Consider the following 24720-nt stretch of genomic DNA (forward strand, 5'->3'; position numbering starts at 1 on the left):
TCGCAGACCACCGCGCTTTCGCGCCGTGGAAGAGAAAACGGTGAGAAGCGACATAAGCCATGTGCTTCGAACCGAGATAGCAAAACTGTTAACAAAAGGGGCGGTGGAAGCCATACACCTCAATTTCTCAATGTGAATATATAGTAAAGTGTGATTTATTCCTGTGATTAAATCTGAATTTATCATCATTACTCCAGTCTTCAGTGTCAGTGTCAATATTTTTTGGATTATTTTATAAATCAAAGATTTAACCCAGAGGGATAAATATTTGATTAACGGAAGGTTCAAAAGAATAATATTTATCTGAAATAAAAAGATTTCTTGAGCAGCAAATCAGCATATTACAAAGATTTCTGAAGGCTCATGTGAAACTGAAGTATTTTAAAAATATATCCCAATAGAAAACAATTATTTTAAATTATAAAAGGTTTTCACAATATTACTGTTTTTGTTGTATTTGGGATGAAATAAATACAGCCTTATTAAGCAGTAATAAATAATATTCATTACTGAATATAAAAAATAATAAAGTTAAACTTTTTTTGTGTGAAAACATTAGAAAATCTATATATTTTTTTAGTGTATACTTGGGTTTACACATGAAAACAACACAGAGCAGTGGTGTAAAAATAAAAAAGAGACATGGCAAACAGGGAAAGTGTAAGATGAACGAAAACTATTTAGTCTCTCTATTTGAGCATGCTTGATGAGCGTCTACATTTAAAATAACGAACTTGAGCACACAAAAGACGCAACATGTGAACGAGACAGTGCATGGTTACATCAGCTTACCAGTCAATAAATGGGCCAGTAATGTACGGGATATTTAGGCTAATACAGAACAGTTGGCAAACCTACTTCTATATCATGCTGTGTTTGCCTATTACGGAGGGTCTATTCACACCAAGTGCAAACAGCGTGCCTTGTTGGCAAGTGCTATTCACACTAGCTCCTCCTAATGCCTGGCTGTGCCAAACAAGATAAAGAAAACACCCATAATTCAACATCCTCAGTGGTGCAATCATTAAAGCGTATGGCTAATGGATCACTGTTTTGTCACGATATATATGGAAATAAAGTGCCTAACAAAATGTTTAATTATAATAAACGCATTTATTGGGTAGGGTTAGGAATAGGTGTAGGGAGGGCTTTTAGTGTTTATTTAAGGCGACATCCATTTAATAATATAAATAAAAAAAATAATTCACACTCTGTTATTATTGCATCCTGTTAATGTACAGCAATACTGAGGTGCGAATAGCATGTATCTGTCAAAATAAATAATAAATGACATGTAATTATCATTTATATTACAAAGAACTGCAACTTTATATGGCATAAATATAATAACACTATTCTCACTTAGTAGATAGAATCTACAGCTATTTGCACTTAGTGTAAATATCATCAATCGCTAAGAAAATTGATGAAATCAGAAGAACGATGAAGACGAGTCTTTGTTTTGAGGTGATTTCGCATTTCTTCCTCATGGACGATTTGAATGTTTTTCGTTTGCGCTCGTGTGGGTGTACTCACATTAAAGTTAATGAGGCTGCGCTGGAGAAACTGGACCTCTTACTGTTTTCATTCGGATTACATAAACAGAGAATATTTGTTTTTTTATATAAATTAGTTCATTAAAAAATATACATTTCAATCGTTATAAAGATATCTGTCGTGGCTGTATGGCAAGTTTTCTCTGAGTTCTAAGTATATATTTGCACACATTTCAGAAAGGACTTCACAGGGAGACAGACGGGAGAACACGCATCCTTTTTGTTTTCTTTATTTAGCGAAAAGCACAACATTTCGTTTTTATTTTGAGTGTACATAAATAAAAGTAGGCACTTTGTACGACATATCGTTCATGTCTGTGAGGTCAAAAATGACAGAGTATTTAAGTTGTTTTACACTGTCATGGGGGTTAAAGGCCAGAGCATCAAAATGTGGGTGCAGATGTGTTGCCAAAGCAGACTCAGTTAGTAACTAAACCTGTGTTTGGGGGAAGCACATATTTAATCAGATTCAAGAGAATGATCATACATGGATTGTTCATGAGCAGACAACCACATGTAGTCCACAAGCGGCCATTCGACCGAGACTGCCTTGCTCTCGGTAACTGAGGCACTAAGACTGGCAAAAGCAGCTTCCAAATCCTCAGTGCTCATTCTGCTGGATCTGTCTGCTGCTTTTGACACAGTTAACCACCAGATCCTCCTGTCAACACTTAAGAAGACTGGGATCTCAGGAACTGCTCTCCAGTGGTTCAGGTCTTACCTCTCTGGTAGGTCCTACAGGGTGTCATGGAGAGGTGAAGTGTCTAAGTCACATCATCTAGCTACTGGGGTTCCACAGGGCTCAGTCCTTGGACCACTTCTCTTCTCCATCTACATGTCATCATTAGGTTCTGTCATTCAGAAACACGGCTTCTCCTATCACTGCTATGCTGATGACACTCAACTCTACTTCTCATCTCAACCAGATGATCCTACAGTCAGTGTTCGTATCGCTGCCTGTCTGACAGACATTTCTGACTGGATGAAAGAGCATCATCTTAAACTCAATCTTGCAAAGACAGAATTACTTGTTTTCTCAACCAACCCAGCACTTCATCAAAATTTCTCCATTCAGCTTGGTTCATCGACCATAACTCCATCAAGGACAGCAAAAAACCTTGGAGTTGTGATTGATGACCAGTTAAACTTCACTGACCACATTACTGCAACAGCCCGGTCCAGCAGATTTGCTTTATACAACATTAGAAAGATTAGACCCTTCCTATCAGAACAGGCTGCACAACTCCTGGTTCAAGCTCTTGTTCTCTCCAGACTGGATTATTGTAATGCTCTTCTGGCTGGGCTTCCAGCATGCACTATCAAACCCTTGCAGCTGATCCAGAATGCAGCGGCGAGAGTGGTCTTTAATGAGCCGAAGAGAGCGCATGTTACGCCTCTCTTCATCAAACTGCACTGGTTGCCAATGGCTGCTCGCATCAAATTCAAGGCTCTAGTTCTCGCCTACAAAACAACCTCTGGCTCTGCACCAATATACCTAAACTCACTTGTTCAGACTTACACACTCTCCAGAAGCTTGCGTTCTGCGAGCGAGCGGCGCCTCGTGGTTCCATCCCAAAGAGGCATGAAATCGCTCTCACAGACATTTTCCTGGACCGTTCCCACCTGGTGGAATGACCTGCCGATCTCAATTCGTGCTGCCGAGTCTGTAGCCATTCTTAAAAAACATCTTAAGACACATCTTTTCCAATTGCACTTGACCAATACAGATTAGCACTTACTGATCACCACAGCAACGACCAAAAGCGCACACTCCTGGATCATATCTACGTCTCTCATCCGGATTTGTGCCTTCAGGCGGGTATGTTACATAGTTATCATAACTATCAGAATCCAGTGTTCTGTATATTGCGTAAGTGAGTTTTTGTTGTAGATGGCTATTGCTGCGCGTTTAGCTAGAATACAATACCAACCCATTGGGCCACTGAATCTGCATTAACGACAACAGCTGGGGCAACAGCCTTAGTCCTAATGGGTTGTAGCTATCATAGCTATCAAAATCCAGTGTTCGGCACTTTGCGGACGTGAGTTTTTGTTGTAGATGTCTGTCTTAAAAAAAAAAAAAAAAAAATGTTGTGTATTGTGCTAATTAATTGAGATTTCTTACAGCTCTTACAGGTTTTTGGCCTTGTTTGTTTCGTTGCTTCTATTGCTCTCCCCTTTTTTGTAAGTCGCTTTGGATAAAAGCGTCTGCTAAATGATTAAATGTAAATGTAAATGTAAATGTAGTCTCCCTGTGTTTTCAGGCCACCCAACAGCAGGCCATTTTTGCAAGGTTTATTGTGTATTGGAGTCAGCGAGTTGTACCCTGGTCATTTGGGCATTAATAAGACCTACCAACATTTGCTGCAGTAGTTCTACTGGCCTCGTGTTAAGAGTAATGTAAGGCAGAATATTAAGACTTCGACTTGTCAGTTGACTGGAAAACCAAATCAAACCATAAAGCCTGTACCGTTATATCCCATACCTGCTATGGAACCACCATTTCAGCATCACTTAGTGGATTGTGTTGGACCTTCACCACCTTCAAAGTCTGGTAGCGTGTATCTACTGACAGTGATGTGTCAGAGCACTCCATATCTTGCGGCTTATCCTTTGCGTTCATTCACCACACGATCTGTTGTAAAAGCATTGTCCCAGTCAGGGCCTCGTTATTCTAATGGGCAACATGGGCTGCAGCCCAGGGCCCCGAACACCAGGGGGCCCCCAAGACAACTCTCTTTTGCGTTATCCTTTTTTTATTTTATTTTTTGATCGATGTAGGTATGCGCACATTGAGCATCGTTGTCACACACCCGAATCGAGTCACAGCGGACACCCAGTACATTGTCACCTCAATATGTGGAATGAAAATGTAAGAAAATATGACAGTGGCAGGGGCGGATCTACCGGGGTTTCAACTGCCACCCTTAAAGAAAGACCATTGCCACCCCAGCAGGCAGCTAGTGTATCCCAAATTCCCAATGCATAAAATATAAATTGTTCCTCCACCAAATTTACATTAGTGGCGCTTCAAATGTGATGAAATAGCAATACAACACGTCTTTCTATTATTGTGTAGTAGTCCAACAAATGACTCCTATTCTTTGATCTGCAACGCAAATAGTTTGTTCACGAATAGATCGCCTGTTATAGCCTACCTCCCAATGTTAACGGATTTCAGCTTTCTTACACACGGATGCAGTCCGGCAGTGCTTTCCAGGAGCGGTGTGTCTGCAGCAGCGCGACGATCGTTTCTACACCGAGTCTATTTTGTGCTGGACGTGCTGAATTAAAGTGACAGAACGTTGTTCGCATTAAAGTAAACATGCATTGAAGTGAAAATCTAGTTATTTCACCACAGATTCATGTAATTTAAAGACTAATCAGTTTCAATTACTTTTTGCCTCGGGTAAAGCAAGAAAACAGACACATTTAGGTAAATGGGGAGAATAGGGAGTAAATAGGAAATAATGGAGAGCTCTCATCCTTTCTTGAAGGTGGAGAAATAAAGTTCTTTATGACCTGCAGGATTTCTTAAAAGATTTAAAAAAAATAAAAAAATTAGAGATTCAATTTTTTGTCTATTGTCCCCAACGGACCAAAAATATATTGCAGTATATTGGAAAATATCATGTAATACATTAGGCAATATATTCACATATATGGGATTTCATATTTATATTCGCCAATATATTGCAATATATGAAAGCAGCAATCATTTGTATATTTTGCAATATATTACAGGAATATATAATATATTGTATAATACCATCAATATATTATTCCATGTATTTACAATATATTACAATATATTTTGAAATAATTTGGTAAATATATTTTCCTTTCATAAGGGGTAAGTGTTCTTGTAAAACGTTTTTGATTTTAACATAGGCCTAGTTTAAATATTTTGCCACTTGCATGAGCAACATAATATATAATAAATATTAAGTGATTAATTGAATAAAACGCTGTTTAAACGTGACATTTAAAGGGTGTATTGTAATGCTGACAATAATCTGTAATTGGGGTGGGGGGTGGGGGGAGAAAAGCTTAGCCCACGGCCCCGCAAAGGCTTAACACGGCCCTGGTCCCAGTTTATATCTATTTTTGGAATTCGATAGGTTGTTCAGATTGATCAAGGAACAAACTTTACATCTAACATTTTAAGAGGTGTTGCGACTGGGGATGCAGCGATTGACCGATTTCTCAACGCTTAACAACATCACAGTTAAATAACCGTAAAGGCTCTGCTGCACCGAGTGTTTCTTTTCCTCGGAATGCTCGGAAGTGCAACTTCCACAAAAAGAAAAAGTTAGACCAGCCGTGCACCATATAAAAGTGCCATGCTTATCAGAGGCACAGAGGAACCAAACACCAAAGAATTGGTTATTTCCACCAAAGAAACACCTGAAATCGGCAGTCAGCTGAGCCCTCAGCGCGAGGTTTTGTTTTAAAGTGACCGTTTTAGAACGTATTACTTCCTTGCTGACCCGTCATGAAGTCACATACATGGGTGCGTTTCCCGAAAGCATCGTTAGTCAACTATGGTCGCAAGTTCCATCGTTACCAACGTAGTTCAACGATTCAGTGTTTCCCGAAACCATAGTTCTAACGAACATTCGCAAACTGCATCGCAAATTTGTGTCGTTGGAACGACAGCTCTCCACCTGTGGTTAGAGTCATATAGTTCGTAGATTATTTTGCTGTGTCGACGTCATTGATTGCGCCGCACCTGGGCTGTGTTCTATTCAGAGTTATCGACCCTGTGCCCTATTCCTTTAGAAGATTTCACCATCCACTTTGAGTGGTTTAAAAGACTTAAAGTTGTGGTTTAAGTTTATCACATAAATCGCCTTTTTATTATTATTACAAATTCAGTTTGAAACTATATAGAAGCGTGGCCTTCGCGATTATTCTCCCTTCGAAGTGCCCTCTGAAAGCATTAATCTTGCCGATTAGAACGCAGCCATTGTTTCGTTTGTGCAAAGAAACGGTGAGTCTGTCAAGTGGGTTATCTTTGTTTAATTTTAATTTAAAAACATTCCAAAATACATGTCTCATATAACAATATTGGTAAAACAGTGTGTTAGAGGTTTTCACTTATATAAAATGTTAACACTCAGATTACAGTATTTCAATAGTATATTAATTTTAAATTTTAAATGAATGTACCTAAAGTAACAAAACAAATGTATAAATGAGTGATTTTTTTTACAGAATTAAAATATAGAACTCTACATATGTGTTTGTGTGTGAATACATACATATATATATATATACAGTCTTGTTCAAAATAATAGCAGTACAATGTGACTAACCAGAATAATCAAGGTTTTTAGTATATTTTTTATTGCTACGTGGCAAACAAGTTACCAGTAGGTTCAGTAGATTGTCAGAAAACAAATGAGACCCAGCATTCATGATATGCACGCTCTTAAGGCTGTGCAATTGGGCAATTAGTTGAAAGGGGTGTGTTCAAAAAAATAGCAGCTATAACCAAAGCCATGACCCTCTTCAGCAACCTGCAAACTGCAGAAGTGGCCCACAGTAAAGAGTCATGTGTACTTCTATCACCCACCCATTAGGCCATCACCCACCACCTCCAAACATTTCCAACAGCATAATAATGCAGTGTAGCTAACAACTGAATTTAAAGCATTGTTTCTTCTTATTGCCCTCTGAAGATGTGAAGCCTGATGTGGAAGGGCCAGACTGGAGAGGGCCTGATGTTGGAGGCCTGGACTTTGAAGCCAAAGGCCTGGTTGATGCACATGAATCCATATCTCCAAGGATCCTTCCATTGCAACAGGCCCCAGGATGGCCAAAACTGTCTCTTCCTCTGTAGGGACAGGAAGAACTGAACTAATACCCCATCAGTCTTGTTTGCTTCCCTCTTACGTGCCACAGCCCTCTGTTTTGTCACACTTGCAAAGTCCTTCCACTTATTCCTGACTTTGTCTGGGCTTTGTCCATATCCATATCTAGCATTGTTTATTTTTTAAGTGATTTCTGGCCAGATTTTATTTTTTTCAGCATTTGTAATGCTATTTTTCAGCTTTGAAAATAACTGGACTTTACTATATTCCACAACCTTCTCGAAAAGAACTGCAATTTTAAGCATTGAAAATTGGGGTTTTCGTGTCATTTTCATTAACACGTTGTGGTTCGGGTCAAGGATGTAAGGAAGAAGGCGGGGTCGGCGTGACTGGGACTGGTAACTTTATTTCTCTTTATCAAACACAAAGTACGCACGTTGGCGTTAAGCTCAAAACACTCAAACTCTCTTTCAACTTTTCAATAACAGCTCTGATCGTTGTCGTTCTCCAGCAGCCCCGCACAGTCCCAGTCCAGATCTCTCTCTCCCTCGTCTCTCTCTGCTGTGGCTTTTAAGCCGTCTCTCCACGCCAACTACTGCAATCAGAGACAGGTGTTATTCATTTGCACTTAACCCACTTACACCCCGCTCGGCTCCGCCTCCTCTCTCCCTCTGCCGATCCCGCAAAACCACGCCTCCCCTGCCACACACGTCAGAATGGCAAGAAGACAAAAATGCAAAATAAGCAATCCACAACTGTACATCAAATTTTTTTTTTCAAACCCCATCTTTTTTCAATTGTGGTTAAGTAGCCTATCAATATTACATAAGAAATAGTATTTATCTGAAATTGTGAAATTATTGACATTGGGATCAGAAAAGAGCACATTTTTAACTCTGTGTGTGTATAATGTATTGGAGAACAAACAAATCATTCAATATTACAAGACTCCTACGTAACATCATTTCAAAAGCTTAATTTGAGTCGAAGAAAAGAGAAAATAAAACCAAATTACTGTAGGTGGCGGTATGTGCACATGTCTCCAGTCAGCCATTAGATCGAAGAAGAAGAAGAACGACGGCTCATCCAACGTAGTTTGAACTATGGATCTGCGACACAGGTACCATGGTTTCGGGAAACAGTCGTGACTAGGTCGTTCGTTTTCACAAAGATGCATCGTACTAGGGTGGTTAATCTGCGAGCTACGTCGTTGTACGGGAAACGCACCCCAGAAAAGTATCACATTTATTTAGTTTTTCCTTCTTTATTCAAACTATTTACAAATTTGTTAACTATATCATGAATTATATATATTCCCGTTGTCAAATCGGTGGAAGTGTAGGCTAACTAAATTTATCAATTTTCCCCAAAACACATAGAAGTGGCCATTGAACATGAGAGAAGAACAAACTTTATTTTTTCATGCACAATGTGGATATGAATAAAACATTTAATGTTATTCAAACTAGATTTGAAAGTATCACTATTGCAGCTTACTATTGTATGGAATTAATATTGTATGGAACAAATTATATGTCTACTTATAGGCTAGTAATTCATTTAAATGTCTATTTAAATCTCTGAAACCTCAAATAAACATTATGTGGTGGGGTATTGATATATGAAAAGCACTGAGCGTGTCGTCTTTGGATCAGTCAAAGCATGGAAGCATGTTTGAATTTATCAGTGACACAAACAGACAAACCAAAATAATAGACATTACTTTCTCAGGCCACATGTAAAATAAGATAAATTATAAAAAGGATTATTAAAATGAATATGTATGGATGACAGTTAGTGACAGTAGCCGTTCAGTTTATTCCCCTCACACTGCCATGGATGTCTACAGAGCAGAGGTAACCTTTCTTTCAATTCCTTTCTTTCTTCCTTCCTTTCCTTAATTCCAAAGGGAGAGATGGACTTTTATAATATTATGTTGTGCTGTATTATTTGGTTACTCTTCTTTATGGTTCAAAAGGTAACAAAAATAAGAAAAAATGGGAAAAAACACAGGAAAGGATGAAATGCTGGTTTGATCGCAAGTCAGAGAGTTGCATGTTTAGTCCAGGAGATCAGGTGTCAACCCTTTTTCCTTTCCTAGATTCTCCTTTTTGTGTGAAGATTTCAGGACATTACACTGTGCTCCTCACACAAACTGTCCTATCAAAATTATATTCTTTCTCCCCCTGAGCACAGGAAGCATGTGCCATGTGAATATGCTAAAGCCCTTTTATTGAAAAGAGCAGCACCAGCCCAGGAAGGATAGATGCCATCCTTCTTCAACAGGTCAGGTCTGCCCCAAAAGCTTTTCCAATTGTCCATGAACCCTGTTATTTTGTGGACACCACTTAGACAACCAGCCATTGAGTGATGATAGTCTGCTAAGTATTTCATCACTCCCTTTAACAGAGAGGGGACCGGAGCAAAAAACTTTATCTGCCATCGTACTTGCAACTACACGCACCTCTTTAATGTTAATTTTGGTGATCTTATCATTAGTGCCGACATGAATAATATCTCTAATCTTGGAAAAGCGCTATATAAATGTAATTTATTATTATTATTATTATTATTATTATTATTATTATTATCAGGTGCCTTTTGGGGTTGGAAATTGAATAAGGTCACGTTTCTCATGAGAACCTCTCCCTTTTAAAGGAGGTGTTAACAGCTCAGTTTTAGTTTGTGTTTTCAGTTGTAGTTTTCTTTCTTTTTTTAGGTTACCAGATAAAGATCTACACCTGTCTTATATACAGGACTGTATTTAAGATTTCTGTCATTTGTTGGAGGGGGAGCCTTCGCTCTATCCTGCATCTGTGCTCCGGAGCTGGAACATCAACTTTTTTTGTTCTGTTAAATATTTGCTTATTTTCTGTTGTTAATTTATGATTTTAATTATTTAAACCCCTAGACATAATAAATATTTAGTTTTATATATTTTTTTTACTCTGATCCCTTTCTTTTGTTACTTCCTTAAGCCAGAATGTAACAGAATATTTTTCTGTATGAGTTTCAAATCCAAAAATACTAAATATCTCCATTCACAAATGGACAGACACACAGGCTCCATCTTGAAAAACAAAAACTATTGCTAATCATCTAAGTTTTCGTCAGCTAGTATTTCAACATTAAGCAGTGCAAGCGTGACTGAAATGACAGAAGCTCTTACTGATAAAAGGTCAGTTGACGATGCAAGTGACTCAGTGATTTTATAGATGTTTCTGTGTTCATTAAACCTAATTACATTATCATTCTGTCATCATGTCAGAGGTGTGTTGATGCTGTACTTTCCTGCTGCTTCACTGTCCTGTCAAAATAAATGCAAAAAATTATTGAATAAATAATGAAAGGAACAAGTTAGCATTCATTAATGCACAATGTCATAAGAATGAAGGGTAAATTTGTTCTTCAACACAAAGGAGGAGCATAATAATCTGCCAGATGCATAAAGAGTGTGTGTCAGACTGAGCAACACAAGCCACAACACAAACGGTGAGTTACTGTTTCTTCATCATTCACCTCACAGAATACTGAGACATTTCTACAACAGTGATTCAGAAACATGACCACAACAACAATAATCTGATGACTTCTTTGGCTTGCTTTCTTCCAGATTTAAGAAAGAAAACATTGATAAATCTGATCTGAGAAGAGATTGAGATGATGGCGGTAAGTTCAATCACATTTACAGCGGCTGTTTTCACTTTAATTATAATGTCAGTGTGATTTGATGATAAACGAGGATCTTGATCAGTCGTGTGTCTCTCCAGATGACGGTGTTTACCGCGGCTCTGATCTCTGTTTTCACGGCGTCTGTTGTGTCTGTTCCTGATGGATTCAAGCCGGCCGATTGTTCTGACCTTTATAAAGCAGGACAAACAGTCAGTGGGATTTACTCCATCTATATAACAGGGGACGTTCCTCTCTGGGTTTACTGTCACATGGTCTCAGATGGGAAAGATGAAGACAACGGAGGATGGACGGTACGAATGTGACTTTAGATCATTACACACACATCAGAACACACATTATGAATCATATATTCTATATAAACCCATCACAGGTGATTCAGAGGAGAATGGACGGCAGTGTGGATTTCTATCGGGGATGGGAAGAGTACAAGAGAGGATTTGGAGCAACTGAAGGCGAATACTGGCTGGGTAAGATCTCACAGTTTTAAACATTGCTATTTGGTGTCAAGAAGTTTGATAGAAGCGTTGATGTTCCTGTCCAGTGTTTGGTTGAACATGTTCTTTGTGTGTGTGTGTGTGTGTGTGTGTGTGTGTGTGTGTGTGTGTGTGTGTGTGTGTGTGAACAGGGCTGGAGAACATGCACCAGCTGATACGTAACAGGAAGTACATGCTGAGAGTGGATCTGGAGGACTTCACTGGAAGGAAAGGTTTTGCTCAGTACTCGACCTTCTCTGTGGGTCCTGAAACTGACGGCTATAAACTGCAAGTTTCAGGGTTCAAGGATGGAGCAGCAGGTACGACACTTTCACTCTTGAGTGCACTTGCTCATGCACTTTCAAAAGTTACACAGAAATGTTCTTCCTTTAAATATGATATTAATATCGTCTTCTCTGCAGGTGACTCTTTATCCATCCATAATGGCATGAAGTTCTCAACCTTTGACAAAGACCAAGACACCTATGACGGTAACTGTGCCAAAATGTGGTCCGGGGCATTTTGGTACTTAGGCTGTTACTATACAAACCCCAACGGCTTGTACTTAGGCCAAGGAAATACTCGTTATGCCGTTGGTATTGTTTGGTCATCCTGGAAGAACGATTACCGTGTCAGTATGAAATTCTTCAGCATGAAGATCAGACCTGTGTCTTAGAAATATTTGTGTTCTCATTTGATATTGTTTTCAACATATAACATATGTAACGCTTTAAGGTTTTACCATCCTAAATGTAAGTAAATTAATGTTTATCTTTGGTTTTGTCTTTTGATTTACTTTAACATAAATTAATAAAATCTTCAAATAAACTCCTGCATTGATATATCAATATGTATAACGTCAAATGTGTTTCTCAAGATGAAAACTCCATCTTTTGATAAATGATTGAGTTGATGGGTTGATTCTCCTGATCATCACTGTATCCCGAGGCCTGATGCTATAATATAACAAACCTGGTGCTGAGTGAGGGATCTTTCCATCCTGTACGGTTGTTGCTTGTCTGATTGACGATATGGTGAGATCCAGCATAAAAGCATAGGCAGAATGGATGAAATCACCTGCTTTAAATGTCAGACTGTGTGATGTGATAAACTAGGGGTTTTCAGGCTTTAATAAGTCCAGCTCCACCCACATAATCACATAATTTTTTAAAAAAAAGACAGAAATCATGTGCCCATATACTTTTAAAAATAAAGGTTGCAATAGGGTGTTTTCACAGCGATGCCATAGAAGGTGCATTTTCATTCCCCAAAAACCCTTTTGGAGATCAGATCTTCTAAAATACATTTTTCGACTATAAAAAGACATTTGTGCAATGGAAAGAATCCATGGATGTTAAAAGTTCTTCTTGGAACCAATAAAGAATCTTTCTTTTTAAGAGTGTATACTGTACGTTTACTTTAGTATAATTCTTCTCACGAAAGCCACACATTTTTGCCTATTACAAAGACTTTGAGGTAAACCGATTTAGTTTTAGTGTAATAATGACCGCCGTACAGTCTGTGAGGAAAACAAGTCAACAATCTTCTCCTGCACCCCTTTTCCCCACAATACAGTTCAATGTCATTGACGATCAAGAACACAAGACTCATGGTTAAACAGATCATTTGAAGATCATTGCAAAACAGACGAATGGACCAACTGAGGACTTTCAGAATGCTTGCATCAGGGGTTGACATTTCAACATCATTGCACAATATAAGAATGATTCAAATAGAGTTTAAAAGATGTGTTCTTACTGATAAAGCTTGGGTTGAGAAAACTGTAAATGGTCTAAATAAAGGACTCGTCACAACACAAACGGTGAGTTACTCTTTTGCAGCATTTACCTCATAAATAATGACTGTATTCATAATTTTTTCACTTTAATTATAATGTCAGTGTGATTTGATGATGATAAACGAGGATCTTGATCAGTCGTGTGTCTCTCCAGATGACGGTGTTTGTCGTGGCTCTGATCTCTGTTTTCACGGCGTCTGTTGTGTCTGTTCCTGATGGATTCAAGCCGGCCGATTGTTCTGACCTTTATAAAGCAGGAGAAACAGTCAGTGGGATTTACGGCATCTATATAACAGGGGACGTTCCTCTCTGGGTTTACTGTCACATGGTCTCAGATGGGAAAGATGAAGACAACGGAGGATGGACGGTACGAATGTGACTTTAGATCATTAAACACACATCAGAAAACACATTATGAATCATATATTCTATATAAACCCATCACAGGTGATTCAGAGGAGAATGGACGGCAGTGTGAATTTCTATCGGCCGTGGAAAGAGTACAAGAGAGGATTCGGGACCACCGAGGGCGAATACTGGCTGGGTAACAATTCACAAGCAATTTTGAGTTGCATCAGAACCTAAAACCTTAGTTAGTCACAATAAAAGGTATAAATGTCTTTGCATTATATAACAAAATATCAAAACGTCATTTATTTTGAATACAGCACAGATACAATCAAAATATTTGTCAAAATTAAGATTTTTAGGTTTAAAATACACACAATAGATATCATGTTGAGAATTAAGAAAAGTTTTGGCCAATTTAAGTTGTGAAACTTTGTGGATTATATTTGTGATAATGAACTACACGTGTATTAACGTGAGAAGAAATTACTTTATTCATCGTTACAAATCACCTCAAGACCAGATGCAGGAAAATGAATTATTTTAAATCATAAAATCTTAAATGTTGTTCTTACTTCTTTTGTTCTTGTGCCGTAATTTTCAGTCAGTCACACATGCTGTTGTGTCACGAATACCAGGTTATGCTGTATGGGCTGGTCAATGCCCCCTCCGTGTTCCAGGGCTTTATGAACAAGGTGTCTTGGAAATACCTCCACTAAAGCCATGTTTCCACCGAAATTACCAGAAACTTTTTCCCCAGGAACTTTTCCCCCCAGGCCTGCTGCTGTCTGCGTCTCCACCGTGGTCTTAAGTACCGTGAAGATTAGTCTGGTGACGTAGGACTGCGTTGACTGCGTGGATTTCGTGGAAGCCTGAACCTCGTCGTCAGTCCATTGGTGGCATTTTTTTAAACTCCATTGTTGATTTGAATACCAAATTGGTTTGAATCAACTCTTTGGCCAGCTACAATCTGGCTGTGTGGTGTGTCCGTTTTTTTTCTGGCTCCATAACAGGATAGAGTTTGCACAATGCCTGCTCGAGCCACGCCGAAAATCCATGCATGCTAGAAATAGAACCGAAGCCTATTTTTCACGCGTCACGCAAGCCAGTGGGAAGCGTTTTCAGGAAAAATATAAACTAGGAAATATATTTATATGTCATTTTGACACGAATACATATAAATAAATGATTAAATTATAACTGTCTTAACTACTTTAAGTTTAAGACTGCTATAAGTGTGATTTTTAGGGAAGGAACCACCAACTTATTTTTTATCAACACAATTTAAACCAGGTATAAAACACTCAAAACAATTAGAATAAACATGTGCTCTTGACACTTTATCTAATCATCCATACAACCAAATAAGTAAACCAAACAAATTACATTTACAATACACCCTCAACAACTACTGAAATCAAAATACACAATGACCATACCAGCAAGAACAACTATAATGTAATCACATAAATACAAGTTTTGGTAGAGAAACAAACCCGCCTAAGATGGGCTCAACATTGTTCAGGAAGAACTTGACGTAAAAAGTCCACACGTCCCAAAAGACTGTCTCGTAGATGATGGGAGATGTGCCGGTATCCCTTACAGTCCTTTGTGCTTAAGATCCAAGAGATCGACAGGGCAGAGAACTTGCACAGATAATAACTGGTAATCCCAGCAATCTAGAAAAGTGAGCATAAAACCTAAGTTTCCCAATCAGGACTCAAAGCAGTTTGTGGCAACACCGTAGGTAAGCCATGCTTCCCCTGTCCAACAAATCTTCCTAACTCTACTACCCACCTGGGTATATGCCACCTTCTAAAGCACCCAAGCGCCTCTAGTGGTAGGTAGTAGTAGTACTTAAGGTGGTGTGAACATGGTAACAGACCTGATTCTGTTACAAAATAAGTAATTATCGATTTTCAAATATTGCAACAAAATATTCTGTAGCATATTTTGCTGTCAATACTCCCAGTGATGTCTTTGCTGTATCTATAGGCTATATATTTATAATTTAACATAGCAGCAGCGCCGGATCAGACACGTTTCTGGTGTGCAAAGAAATAAAACCCAACGCAACCAGTGTGTAGCCGCTTACTGCACGCACCGAAACAGATTTTAGGTTGAAATACAATGCTGGGTGAGCTCAACCAATCAGCATGTTCAGTGCCCAAGTCTCACCCCCGAAAGTTCCCAAACTTTTAAAAAAGTACTACCTCACAAGCAGGGCCATTTTCCCAGAACTTTATTTAGACCCCGATTCCTGTGGTCGAAACACACTGAGTACCACCCCAAAGTCCCTAATTCCTGGGGAAAGTTCCTGCAGTGGAAACAGGGCTTAATTCGTCCTGATATACACTATTGGTCAAAAGTTTTAGAACGGTAAGATTTTTAAAATGTCATATATTCCTGTGATGCAAAACTGAATTTTGAGTCATTGAAACATTACTCCAGACTTCAGGGTCATATGATCCTTCATGAACATAAATGCAGCCTTTGTGAGCAGAAGAGACTTCTTTAAAAACATTCAAAAATCTTACCGTTCTAAAACTTTTGACTGGTAGTGTATATTGACGACATCCTGACATAATCCCAAAAACTGACCAACCACCAGCAGGACGTAGCCCTCGTGTTAGAGCGTCTGTGGCAATACCAGCTCTTCCTCAAGGCACAAAACTGCTCATTCCATCAAGGCAAGATCACGCATGCATGTTATGTGCCTGTCTGTCAATGGGAGGAGGCCACAACCTATTTTCGAGTTCCTGGCCTATTCGGGTCTCCAGACTGCAGTTATACCCTTCTCGATTGAGCAAGCAAAAATAATTGTGGTGAACATGCTCCGAACACAACCATTCACTGAAAACATTTTGAAGGACTTCATCGCTCAACTGTGCACAAGAAAACTGAGAAACCCCAAGAAAATTGTTTTCTTGGGCTTTTAGTGGTTTTGGTATTTTGAATCTAATGCAATGAAGTTATAACATTTAAAGTGGGACTTAAGCCTCCAAAATAAGTCACATACGTTTTGAAGACACTATATAATGGCTGGAATGATAGTATAATGTCCAGTGTTTGGTTGAACATGTTCTTCATGTGTGTGTGTGTGTGTGTGTGTGTGTGTGTGAACAGGGCTGGAGAACATGTACCAGCTGACACGTAACGGGAAGTGCATGCTGAGAGTGGATCTGGAGGACTTCACTGGAAGGAAAGGTTTTGCTCAGCACTCGACCTTCTCTGTGGGTCCTGAAACTGACGGGTATAGACTGCAAGTTTCAGGTTTTAAAGATGGAGCAGCAGGTACGACACTTTCATTTACATTGAAAAATAAATCACACTTAGTAAATGTGGAACTGATGTCCTCAATGATGCTCTTCTTCTCTGCAGGCGACTCTTTGACCATCCATAATGGTATGAAGTTCTCCACCTTTGACAAAGACCAAGATGCCTGGGGGGAGGGGAACTGTGCCAAACAGTATCTCGGGGGATTTTGGTACAACACCTGTCATAACGCAAACCCCAACGGTGTGTATTTATGGGGAGAAGATCCCACCATTTTCGCTATTGGAGATGGTTGGTACACCTGGAAGAACACTCACGCTGTCGGTATGAAATCCATCATCATGAAGATCAAACGTGTGGCTTAGACCTTTGAAGAAACATTACAGTGTTTCTCAGAAAGTTTTGGGTGTCCTTTCCTCTGTTAACTGAGTAACTCAGTAGATCATGGTATATATGGTGACCTATGATATATGGCTGTTGTTTTATATACCCTGATCAATTATCTTCTCTTTGGTGTGGGTCACTTCTTTAAATCTACAACTGAAACGAATCAACAATAAACTTTAATAAAGTTCAGCATTGAAAGGCATTATGTGTTGATGTGGATTTGTTCATCTCCAGAATAGACGTCAGAAACAGTAAATGAGGAATTCAGTTCAACTGCTCATAAACTGATTCACTTTCCCTATAAATACAACCCTATATGTGAACGAACAATGTGTACGTTTCTCTTAACACAGATATCTCTGTTTATTTGCCAGCAAAAGTCTGTTTTACATCTCATCCAGCATCATCTAGAGGTCTTCTGCTCACACATAGAGTGTAATTCTCATTGAGTATACTAGAGGACTAAAAACATTATTATTTCATGTTCTCCGAACTGTTTTTTAAAATGTTTCTTGGTTATGTATGCGTTAAGGAAACATTCAACTTTATCAAATTGCAAACATGGGATTTTTTTAATGCTCTCTGAGTATTTCAAAAAAATTGTAACATTTAAAAAGACAACAACATCATTTTAGGGAAAAATGTGGTCCTTAAACAGCACTAGGTAACTTTTCAACCTTCATAATATATTTTCAAGACTCTTGTGATGATACATTGACATACAATAGGTTGAATGACACGTCTGCCATAGCCTGATGGGGTCTGTATCGTTTTTAATCGTACTTTTTTTATTTTTTTTATTTTTTATTCTGTTTTTTTAGAAGAATTTTACATATGTATATAACAAACAAAATGAACAATAAACATAGGGTGTACATATTACAGGGTTACACTGATACAGTTACAGGAAAAGTATTGAATCACACAAAATCTGGTCTTCTATGCAGAATATAAGCCCTCCATTTCTCCCACATGTTGTCAAAATAGACTTTTCGAAGCCTTTTCTGAAATGTAATCCTCTCCATGTTAAACATTGCATATACAATATGATGCCAGTCATCTAGTGTTGGGGGATTCGGAATCAACCATTTCTTTGTGATAGCTTTCCGTGCTGCTAAACTCAACATACCAAATAGACGTTTGGTCTCTTTATTCGTGTCTAATGTGTACAGAAAGCCAAATACCAGTTCGTCCCAATTAAGTGTCAATTGCATTTTGAAGATTGAGCACAACTCAGCCTGGATTGTGGTCCAGAAATTCTTTATCAGTGGGCATGACCAAAACAAGTGAAAATGGCTTACCCCCTGGACCCCACAGTTTCTCCAGCAACTTGAGGTGCCCATGTAATGAGAGCTTTGTGCGGGGGTAATAAAATACCTGCACAGGCTCTTCCAGCCAAAACACCTCCAAGAATTTGAGCTGGTAATTTTCCATTGAAATTCACAATGTTTTAACCAAATGTCTTCAGGTATTAAAAGATTTGAATCCCTTTCCCATTTTTGTTTAATACAAACTGTATTCTTATTTTTAACCTCTTGGAGGTCCTTGTATATCCTCGAAATCAATTTTAAACCAGGCTCTGATTCATAAGCCTTGATGAAAATCTTAAGGATAGGTAAATCAAAGACATTTTTCTCTCTTGTCATGAAACCCTGTATATGATGACGGACTTGCAAAAATCTAAAAAAGTCATAGTTTTCTAGCTGATATTGTCTCTTGATTAACTGAAAGTCTCTTATAGACCCTTTACTGAAAAATACACTGTAGGACGTTATGCCTAGCCCAGGCCAGCCTTTATATGTTCCATCTAATTTATTGGGTAAAAAATCAGGATCATGAGCAACCCATCTCAATACTTTAATCTCTTCTTGCCAGTTGTTTTTATTTATAAATCTTAACCAAAGTTTCAAGGGTAAAGAAATCCACTGATTGACTCTTTCGATCTGCTCCTTAATTAATTTTTTATCTCCAAGTACAGATTGAATTGGACGATCGCTAGACATGTTTAATTCTATTTCTTTCCATCTAGAATGGTAATCTATGTTGCACCAACATATCAGGATCCTCAGCTGGGCTGATGTGTAATAGTCTTTAAAGCAGGGCAGGGACAGACCCCCCTTATCCTTCGCTATTTGAAGAGTTTGAAGCTTTAACCTAGATCGTTTCCCCTGCCAAACAAATTTTGAGATTAATTTGTCCCAGTCTTTGAACTGCTTATCTGTTATAACAATTGGAAGTGTTTGAAACAAGTATAGCAGCCTTGGCAAAATATTCATTTTAACCGTATCAATGCGTGATTCAAAATTCAAAATTGGAAGTAAGTCCCATCTCCTAATATCTTTATTTATTTTCTGGCATAGGGGCTTCAGGTTTACATCATAAAGTATTGATAAATCTTTTGGTATATTCACCCCTAGATATTTTATATAATCCATATCCCAATTTAACTGAAATTTACATGATACTGTCTGGCTGGGCTTATAATTAAAACAAAGTATCTGAGTTTTAGGAATATTGATTTTATATCCAGAAACAGCGCTAAATGAATCCAAATAAGATATTAGGTTAAATAAAGAGGAATCAGGATTTGTCAGATAAATTAGAACGTCGTCTGCGAAGAGTGAGATTTTATGTTCTTGACCAAACATCTTTACTCCTGTGATATTACTATTCTGAATAACTCCTTGGCTCAAAGCCTCAATAAAAATAGCAAAGCACAGCGGACTTATTGAACACCCCTGCCTCGCTCCTCTTTCTAATTTAAATGGTTTTGATAGAGCTCCATTTACTTTAATTCTCGCTTTTGGAAATTTGTATCCACAACTTTCCCGAACTCTGACCTTTCCCATGATCGCTATGGCAACGTAGAACACGCCGGTAACGAACTTCCGGTTTACATTAGTCTGTACTGTTATCAGCTAAACGCTTGGTTGTATTATGAGGATTCAGGAGTAGACTATTACAACAACGCTTCAGGCAAAATGATCACATGTCCCAGATGGTCGCATGGATCTGACTATCTTACAAGAACTTACTAATATCTGTAGCACTAAGCGATTCACCGAGTTATGCGAGTTATGCATGCACACATTTTGCCACTGTGTAGGCTTGGCTGTTCTTATGATCCACGCAAGAGTTACCTTCCGTCCATGCGCCTGTAAATCGATTTTATTTTATTATAAATAAAAGTTTATTTGTTTCTAGTTATTTATTTTGTTAGATATGTCCACTTTGCGGGAGTCCCGCAAAATAATTTTATTTTCCCGCGACACGCACACAATAATATCTTGCCGCCCGCATCCGCATTCACCATCAAATATGATCCCGCGCAACACTTGGTTGTGCTGCATGGGTCCCGCGGGAGTGCATGTCGCTACACAATAAATCTGTAAATTATTGAAAACAATAAACATACCCCTTGCAAAAAATTATACAGTTGTACTGCAGTATTTTAAATAGGTTAAACTAGTATATAAACTCAATAATTACAGCAATGAAATGTAAATTTTTATTACAATGCACTTAAATTAATTGAAGTTCATGTATCTATTTTCATGTTGATAAAAAAAAAAGTCTACTGACAATGTCTGACATGATTTCAACAATTACAAATATTAAAATATAAATATTACTTCTACATCACAATTCTTGAGTTTATTTGAAGCTCGCTGGGCATTGAATGGAAGGTGTAGAGTGGTGCTAGGCAACATGTCAAACGGGTCCGTTTATGTTGCACGGTTTATGGAAGCAAGCTTTCGGAGGTGAGAGACCCAGGCGATCAGCGGCGCTCAGCGCTCATTAACCCAGACGAGAGCAGCCTTAACTCGGCTCGTCCTTCTGACGACTGCCGCTGCCTGGCAGAAGCCCCTCCCATGACGCAAATTCGCGTCTGTTGTGTAGCGAATGAAGCGAATGGATTCAAAATGTTCACGCGTCCAAGTTCGCGCTATTTATTCGCGTCACTCGTGTCTGGTGTGAGCAACATAACTGTTGTGTGCGCTAAACCGGAACTGAGATACTCCGGCATTGACCTTTCCCAGCTCCGCCGCCTGCAGTTGGTTCAGAACTCAGCCGCTCGACTCCTCACTTGCACAAAAAAGCGTGCACATATCACCCCGGTCCTCGCATCGCTTCACTGGCTCCCCGTCCGCTTCCGCATTGATTTTAAACTGTTACTGACAGTATATAAATCCCTACATGGATTGGCGCCCACATACCTTTCTGAGCTTCTCCACCACCACATCCCATCCAGAGCACTACGGTCAGCTGACCTACTGCTGTTGGAAGTGCCCAGAACAAGACTAAAAACCAAGGGGGACAGAGCCTTTGCAGTAGCAGCCCCCAGACTCTGGAACTGCCTTCCCCTCAACATCCGTGCAGCCCAGTCTATAAACATTTTTAAGTCTCTTTTGAAAACTCACCTTTTTTCACTAGCATTTGATTAGTGTCTCTTTATAAGGGCCAGTATAGTGCCCAATGTCTACTTTTCTAATAGTTCTTTTACGTTATTTTAACTCCCGCACTTATTGCCTTATCGCGCTTTTCATTTTTGATTTTATTTATTATAATTATTATTTTCTTCTATGCCTTGTTATGCTTATTGCTCTTAGTATTTTAATGTGAAGCACTTTGGTGTGGCTCAGCCATCTGTAAATGTGCTATAGAAATAAACTTGACTTTGACTTTGACTTGACTTTGAGATACCGTCAACCGGAAGTATTGAGTGTCATGGCGACGCCCACTAACACTTGCAGGAAAGTTGTGGATAGGGCTTGAATTGTTTCTATGAATGATTGGTGGAATCCGAATTTTTCTAATACTTTGTACAAAAATTTCCAATTAACCCGGTCAAATGCCTTTTCTGCATCGAGGCTTATCAGTAAGATCTTAGTTTGATTTTTAACTACATGATCAATTATGTGCAATGTTCGACGAATATTATCCTGTGTCTGTCGCTGTTTAATAAAACCGGTTTGATCCAAGCTTACTATCTGAGGAAGAATATTTTCAAGTCTTTTGGAAATAATATGTGTAAATATTTTATAATCTTGATTAAGCACACTAATAGGGCGGTAGCTTCCACACTCCAATCTATCCCTTCCATCTTTAGGTATCACAGAAATAGATGCTTCATTCCATGAGGGAGGTATTATTCCAGTTGTCAAGACATAGTTAAAAGAGGTTTTCAAAATCGGAATCAAAAGATCTTTCATCTCCTTATACCATTCCGAGGGGAAACCGTCTGGCCCTGGTGCTTTATTAGATTTAGAGTTCGAAATCGCTTTTTTAATTTCCAATTCTGTTATTTCTGAGGTCAAAAATTTGTTCTGGTCTTCACTTACTTTGGGCAAAATTATTTTATCAAGAAAATCTGACATACATTTTTCATCCACTTTGGGTTGAGCATATAATTGGCTGTAAAATAACAAAAAGGCCTGTTGGATAGTATCCAGTTTAGAAACTATATTATTTGTTTGTGGGTCTCTTATTTTGTGAATGGTATTTTCTAATTGTTGTTTCTTTAGTTTATAAGCCAATAGTCTGGTTGCTTTGCCTCCAGCTTCATAGTAACTCTGCCTTAAAAATGTCATTTTTTTCTTTATTTCACTAGACAGAATTTGATTAATTTCATTCTTTTTTTTGTTCATTTCTATTTTCAAGTTTGTATTCAAGGTAATTTAATCATACTTTTAAAATTCAGGTTTCGGGTAGTAACCCGAGAACAAAGAGAACTACAAAATTCGACTGCTTTATGGCATATACGTCACTTCCACCAACACACACACTTCCTTACATTCAGACGTACGAGCCCAACTTTGTTCGTCGGATAGTCATGTCTGAAGCAGCACAGACAAATTAGAAAGCAAAGGTTTTGTTGGAGGAAAGCAATAAGAGGAAACGAAAAAGTGCTGTGATTAAAGGCAGGACGAGGATCAACATGTGACCAGCGTTTGCTCGTCGGCGTGAGCTGAAGGAGGCGTGGCCGACCGATGCTGTCCTGCTTGTTATGGTGATTACCTACCACTCAAACATTGAACTGAAGTATTATATAGATTCTGTAAAACGGTAACCAATAGACTACTATAATGACACTGGCTTGTAAACGTGAGCATCGCGATTATTTGGCGTTTGAAAAAATAAAACCCATGACATGATATTCATATGACATGCTGAAACATATGCCACTGACTGTACCTGTGATGAAGACATTTCACACGCGCCGCCAGAAGAACACCTGCATGTGAACTCCTCCTGCAGTGTTCAGGGGAACTGTTAGTGCTGCACCAATACTCCATCTATATAACAGGGGACGTTCCTCTCTGGGTTTACTGTGACATGGTCTCAGATGGAAAGATGAAGACAACGGAGGATGGACGGTACGAATGTGACTTTAGATCATTAAACACACATCAGAACACACATTATGTATCATATATTCTATATAAACCCATCACAGGTGATTCAGAGGAGAATGAACGGCAGTGTGGATTTCTATCGGGGATGGGAAGAGTACAAGAGAGGATTCAGAGCAACTGAAGGCGAATACTGGCTGGGTAAGATCTCACAGTTTTAAACATTGCTATTTGGTTTCAAGAAGTTTGATAGAAGCGTTGATGTTCCTGTCCAGTGTTTGGTTGAACATGTTCTTTGTGTGTGTGTGTGTGTGTGTGTGTGTGTGTGTGTGTACAGGGTTGGAGAACATGTACCAGCTGACACGTAACAGGAAGTACATGCTGAGAGTGGATCTGGAGGACTTCACTGGAAGGAAAGGTTTTGCTCAGTACTCAACTTTCTCTGTGGGTCCTGAAACTGACGGGTATAAACTGCAAGTTTCAGGGTTCAAGGATGGAGCAGCAGGTACGGCACTTTCATTTACATTGAAAAATAAATCACACTTAGTAAATGTGGAACTGATGTCCTCAATGATGCTCTTCTTCTCTCCAGGCGACTCTTTGACCATCCATAATGGTATGAAGTTCTCCACCTTTGACAAAGACCAAGACGTCTGGGGGGAGGGGAACTGTGCCAAACAGTATCTCGGGACATTTTTGTACAACACTTGTCATAACGCAAACCCCAACGGTGTGTATTTATGGGGTGAAGATCCCACCATTTTCGCTATTGGAGATGGTTGGTACACCTGGAAGAACACTCACGCTGTCGGTTTGAAATCCATCATCATGAAGATCAAACGTGTGGCTTAGACGTTTGAAGAAACATTACAGTGTTTCTCAGAAAAATTTGGGTGTCCTTTCATACTTTCACTATTGAGCGCACTTGCTCATGCACTTTCAAAAATTACACAGAAATGTTCTTCCTTTAGATATGATATTAATATCCTCAATGATGTTCTTCTTCTCTGCAGGCGACTC

The 24720-nt window shown here is 38.8% G+C and overlaps 3 protein-coding genes and 1 pseudogene across 3 annotated transcripts in view; all 4 read left to right on the plus strand.

Moving 5' to 3' along the window:
- Positions 1-10789: 10789 nt before the first annotated feature.
- LOC137072636 (microfibril-associated glycoprotein 4-like) overlaps positions 10790-24720 on the plus strand; it is a 34160-nt gene continuing 20229 nt past the window's right edge. The window contains exons 1-2 of the mRNA XM_067440518.1: positions 10790-10864; positions 10986-11041. Coding sequence (XP_067296619.1) covers positions 11033-11041 — 9 coding nt within the window. The 5' untranslated portion in view covers positions 10790-10864; positions 10986-11032. The remainder of the gene's footprint in view (positions 10865-10985; positions 11042-24720) is intronic.
- On the plus strand, positions 10809-12340 carry LOC137072638 (microfibril-associated glycoprotein 4-like). The gene is made up of 6 exons (XM_067440521.1): positions 10809-10864; positions 10986-11041; positions 11143-11355; positions 11436-11532; positions 11691-11858; positions 11961-12340. The coding sequence occupies exons 2-6, from the start codon at positions 11033-11035 to the stop codon at positions 12212-12214; spliced, it is 741 nt and encodes a 246-aa protein (XP_067296622.1). The 5' UTR covers positions 10809-10864; positions 10986-11032; the 3' UTR covers positions 12215-12340.
- Positions 13311-17543, plus strand: LOC137072642 (microfibril-associated glycoprotein 4-like). Its single transcript, XM_067440525.1, has 5 exons — positions 13311-13360; positions 13491-13703; positions 13784-13880; positions 16811-16978; positions 17066-17543. Exons 2-5 carry the CDS (start codon positions 13491-13493, stop codon positions 17323-17325), a joined length of 738 nt encoding a protein of 245 aa, XP_067296626.1. The 5' UTR covers positions 13311-13360; the 3' UTR covers positions 17326-17543.
- Positions 21545-24552, plus strand: LOC137073662 (microfibril-associated glycoprotein 4-like; annotated as a pseudogene).

Source organism: Pseudorasbora parva, chromosome 4 (assembly GCF_024679245.1).
Source record: "Pseudorasbora parva isolate DD20220531a chromosome 4, ASM2467924v1, whole genome shotgun sequence".
In the NCBI taxonomy this organism is placed as follows: domain Eukaryota; kingdom Metazoa; phylum Chordata; class Actinopteri; order Cypriniformes; family Gobionidae; genus Pseudorasbora; species Pseudorasbora parva.

Excerpts from the sequence above, each read along its gene's own strand:
- LOC137072638 (XM_067440521.1), top strand. Across the intron at positions 11,533-11,690 it reads TGAAGGCGAATACTGGCTGG|GGCTGGAGAACATGCACCAG; the intron begins GTAAGATCTCAC and ends GTGTGTGAACAG. Across the intron at positions 11,859-11,960 it reads GTTCAAGGATGGAGCAGCAG|GTGACTCTTTATCCATCCAT; the intron begins GTACGACACTTT and ends TCTTCTCTGCAG.
- LOC137072642 (XM_067440525.1), top strand. The coding sequence starts at position 13,491 with ATGACGGTGTTTGTCGTGGCTCTGATCTCTGTTTTCACGGCGTCTGTT. Across the intron at positions 13,704-13,783 it reads AAGACAACGGAGGATGGACG|GTGATTCAGAGGAGAATGGA; the intron begins GTACGAATGTGA and ends AACCCATCACAG. Across the intron at positions 13,881-16,810 it reads CGAGGGCGAATACTGGCTGG|GGCTGGAGAACATGTACCAG; the intron begins GTAACAATTCAC and ends GTGTGTGAACAG.